Source organism: Dinoponera quadriceps, unplaced genomic scaffold (genome assembly GCF_001313825.1).
Source record: "Dinoponera quadriceps isolate SergipeBrazil2010 unplaced genomic scaffold, ASM131382v1 scaffold7354, whole genome shotgun sequence".
In the NCBI taxonomy this organism is placed as follows: domain Eukaryota; kingdom Metazoa; phylum Arthropoda; class Insecta; order Hymenoptera; family Formicidae; genus Dinoponera; species Dinoponera quadriceps.
In genome coordinates this window covers 10,290-14,942 of record NW_014561214.1, presented here as the reverse complement: position 1 = coordinate 14,942, position 4,653 = coordinate 10,290, and the positions used below count along the sequence as shown (strand labels likewise).

At 32.0% G+C, this 4,653-nt stretch overlaps 1 protein-coding gene across 1 annotated transcript; it reads right to left on the bottom strand.

Moving 5' to 3' along the window:
- On the bottom strand, positions 1-4,429 carry LOC106750969 (protein takeout-like). The gene is made up of 6 exons (XM_014631692.1): positions 4,286-4,429; positions 2,448-2,540; positions 1,871-2,018; positions 1,037-1,170; positions 749-898; positions 1-178 (listed from the first exon to the last, which is right to left on the bottom strand). Exons 1-6 carry the CDS (start codon positions 4,374-4,376, stop codon positions 24-26), a joined length of 771 nt encoding a protein of 256 aa, XP_014487178.1. The 5' UTR covers positions 4,377-4,429; the 3' UTR covers positions 1-23.
- Positions 4,430-4,653: the final 224 nt, after the last annotated feature.

The following is a 4,653-nucleotide window of genomic DNA, read 5'->3' as shown; positions in this document are numbered from 1 at the left end:
GTGACGACAAAGTTGGTCATTGCCTACACGGGTGGAAGGAGTTTCTTTATCGGAAAGTTGGAATAAATTTTATCGGCTAGTTCAACGATAACCTGTTTAATAAGCTCTTCATAAGCCGGTTTAATTTCTTTGAAGATTATTTTGGCGTTTTCGTTTAATAATCTGTTCATCTCTTCACCTGCAATCAATGAAGTGAAGAAACAATTAATAGATAAATAGTACGGAGCAGATTCTATTTTCTATTCTATTTTTGATTAATAATTCGTATCATTGCCGTTTCTTTGAATAATATGCAACAGTGCGCACAAATATGTCAACATGATGCGAGAAATTAAGATATTCTAATAGCTTTCCTATTGTGTTACTAGAGATATTACGCTTATTATGCCGGTCTGTGAATACACTGGGTCATATACATTTAATTTCCAAACGGTCTGAACACATTTTTTCGATGTAGCTCGATACAAAGTCAATGGTCTAATAGAAAAACTTATTTTTCTTTAATTCCTAGAAGTAAAATTCTTCCATTGGACAATTAGCTGTGTTCCGAAAAAAATGTTAGTACTGTGTTGACACCAGATGTATACTTTTTACCATTATCTATACTAAAAGCAAAATTTATTTATACAACTTTCAATCTTCACATTTACGCATAAAGGTGAATATCGTACAAATAACTTTAGTTATGTAGGCCAGGCATACTTTATGCTGTATGTACAGGAATAATATAGATCGCTGCATAACGTACCTAAATTTGAATCCTTGCCAAAGAGATTTTCGAAATATACTTTTATATCTGTGTCTTTGATGTAAAAATTAAGTTTCTTGAGCTTTAGATAACTTTCTCCATGTCTCTCATACCTTTCGTATTCTACATCAATTGTCATCGTTGTGTTATCTGTAAAATAATATATGGGATCGATGATTGTCGACATTGCATTGAGTGTTTGTCGCTAGGTAAGTGAAGAAAAAGCAGCCGCGCTATATTTGGATATATGAAAATATATATAAAATGAAAATATGATATGATAATTACAAAGCGTCATTTTGCCTTTGCCCTTTCCTTGAAGTGGCAACAGTAAAATTCTTCCATTAAATTCGTAGTCACAAGTTATGTTCAATTGAGGGTTAAAGGCTTCCAAAAAGAGTGCGAATGTATTTACGTCGAAACTGTGGAAAAAAATATCGATTTCGGTTGCATATATACATACATATATAAGAAAAGATCCACCGAAATAATTCGAATCGAGTTAAACGAAATAAATTTTAGGTTTGTTTGTAACTAATCAACTAATCTAATTTTTTCAGTAAAATTTTAGGGTTCTTTTATTCTCTTATTCATAGTAGAGTACGTAGTTCATAGTAGAACAAGTAGAATAAATTCAAAATGAAGCGATGATTATGTTCAACACATTACCGGCCGTATTTATCGTCTGATTTACTGGAGTTTTCAACAAAGGTTGAATTACTTGTATTATGCAATTGGATCAATTTTTTGGTAATGGAAAGGATATTTGTATCATACATACGGCTGAGTTTCAGTTTCTTTACTGTTGATATAAATTTTGTAGTTCAAATCCGTAAATCAGATCGTTGGTCTGGCTCGATTTTTACACAACTTCTACGACGAAATTCATATAACCCATCACAGTTATATAGCTTTCAGATTTTACCAAATTTTTTCAACTTATGATTTATTGAATTACATCTACATACCTACAGTATGCACATGACATACATGCACGCACATACAACCAATATGACATTTTATCTATATATTATATAAAATGTCTTGCGTAAGGTCATAATATTTCCTTGAAATTGAAGGTGAAGTTTGACGTTGCGGGAAAGGTAAGTGAGAATTACGTACTTCTTTGCGAAGACTTGCACATTTTTCGCCATTCCGTGAATCTTCATATTCCGATATTCTTGTATTAACGATACCGGACCGGAACTATTGATACGCATGTAATCGATTGTCAGCGGTTCGATAGGTAAAATTTTCAATGCACTGTCACCTACATGAGATCAGAAGCAGAATGCCATCAATTGTTTGCAACTGGAAATCTTGTGACAGCGTTAGAAAATAAATTACATTTCTCAGTATAATTTGAGATTAATTATTTTAAAAGACACATAACAGTCCATTTCTATTTGCTGCTTCCAATACTCTATTACTACTATTATAAATATCTAGTTAAATAATATAAGACCGAAACAGCTCATGATTAATTTCAATGATATTATTTGAATATTTTCCTACATTGAATATTGAAAGAAATCAATGGATTATACTAATTTTTACATACAATTTAGTATTAGTGCATCAGTAAAATGAAATGGAATCGGCTTATGGTTTTTTCTTGCATCAATCTATTTCTCTCACTAAATCTCTTTTCATGAATAGTATCGTACCGCGCGATAAAAAGTAACATAAATGTACTTGCCGTTAATTAAAACACTCAATGCTATTGTAATAGCCTCGGACAAACATTTGATGATATCCGGATCCGATAGCTTACAAATTTTGAAACCATTAGCTGCAAATAGGAAGATGACTTATTTTATATAATTTGTAACATAATTAATAACGTACACTTTTGCTGCGTTAATATGTTGAAATATAAACCAAAGTAGAGGAAATATATTTTTTATATTTGCTTGGACGCACTTTTAGGGAATAAAACGTTATTAAAAAAAAATCGATTTTTTGCTTTGATAAAAGTATTAAAATGGAATTTTGTTTTCAATAAAAATCGATAGTCACGAAAAGTATTTTACAGTAAATTTTCCAGATTTTTCGGAAATGTAATAAATCTTAACATATTCTCACTCTTCATTTCTTTCATAAACTATATAATTTTTTTCTATCAAATAAAGGGACATTTTATGTCGAATCTAATCATATAGTTATTCTCTATTGTAAAAGGATTTATCAAAACTTGAAAATTGGTACAGAAGAAATTGCCTTCATTTAAATATTGCTTGTCAATAACTTCTGATATTCTATTTAACGTTCTATTAACGTGCAATAAAATAGTTGTGTCTGTTTCTCATCATATATTATTCACGTATCCATCTGTTCTAATTTACGTATCTGTCTCTCAGCGACAGTATAATAAAATTGTTTCAAAATATCAGAGGTTGTGTCCTTTTGGTGGCTATCACAAATATACTAATTGCCATATCTGTCTGCCACTATGTAGTAAGAGGTTTGAAAGTTGGCACCACATAAAATTCATGGCGCATTGGAGGCAACACCACTAATCTGTCATTCTAAAGACTTATCAATTAACCTGGTAAACAAAAGCAACAATAATACTATAATAATAATTATTTTATGTACAATATTAATTATATGCTTCCCAACTTTTTTGTTATAAAGGAATATATGTACACTCTTGGAAAGTAGAGAAAGGAATACTTTATGTATGAATTAATATGCACGTGTAACGCGACGCACGAACGGCAAGATAGAGTTATAAAAAAATATATTACCAATGCCTTAAGAATTTTGCGTTTTATTATGACCGACAAGCTGGTTTTTCCTGTTGTCTGCGAACTGTCTACGGTATCATATATTACGTTGTTATGTAACAAAAGCAATCTCAGTTAGCTGCTCATTTTTTTCCAAAGTTCACTATCACGTTAAGATCACTATCACGTACAATATTAAAGTTACGCACTTATATTTTAATTACGTTTGTCAGTTTCTTCGAGTGATTCCCGATAACTTTAGAAATAATTTACTTTCTCGTTATTATAAGTTTCTTCGAGTGATTCCCGATAACTTTAGAAATAATTTACTTTCTCGTTATTATAAGGTTTTCGCTAGCTTTCAGCAAACGTAACTCTAAGTGGATTAAGGTAGAAATATTTAACCTTTGAGTAGTCTAAAAAAATATAAATCCTTCTTTCTACTCCAGATTTCAACATATTACAAGTGCGTCAGAATGAAAAAGAGACATTCCCGTGCGTTTCCTTATAAGTGTATAATTTCGAATCACAAAACAAAACCATGCATCGACTGGAATAGACGGTTGTTCAAATATCGTAATACCATCTTCTCAAGCCTGCATATCAATATTTTCAAATTAAAAACTATTTGTTTATATCGCAAAGTTGTTTATATCGCATATATTTAAACTTTTTCGTCCATTCGTGGAAAGTCTAAAATTTATTAGAACGTTAACTCGGCACTTCTCTTCAAATATTCCGTTGCAATAGCGATGCAAGATACTTTACTGTCGATGTGATGTGAAAAGTTATCTTTGCGATTACTCACGTAAATCTACGGCCATGATTGCAACCATCATGGACAAGAAGACAATTGTCGTCTTCATTGTCGCTGAATTTTTTCCTTCACGTTGATACATTGATACGTTGATAAGATTGAAAGTCAAACAATTTTCGCGGATGACAACTGTCAGTGAACGTTGAAAGAGTACTGTTAGACATGACATTCTTGCGATCTATTTAAAGCTTCTACTTCCTTCTCTGCAATTGTCCTTGTGTGCCGAAGGTAAAAGCAAAAAACCTGATACGTCACCGGGTCAGTATCGGTTGGCCTTTCTTCATTACTGCTCTGGTATCCTTCTTGTCCGGCTAAGCGGCAAGAGGAGGTGCGGTCGCGAACCTCCGAGTTGCAATATA

What these genes read in the sequence shown, in the direction of transcription:
- LOC106750969 (XM_014631692.1), bottom strand. Translation starts at nt 4,376, where the DNA reads ATGTATCAACGTGAAGGAAAAAATTCAGCGACAATGAAGACGACAATT. An exon ending in GTGCAAGTCTTCGCAAAGAA is followed by an intron (nt 1,171 to 1,870) that starts GTACGTAATTCT and finishes TTTTTTCCACAG; the next exon opens with TTTCGACGTAAATACATTCG. An exon ending in CAAAGGCAAAATGACGCTTT is followed by an intron (nt 899 to 1,036) that starts GTAATTATCATA and finishes ATTATTTTACAG; the next exon opens with ATAACACAACGATGACAATT.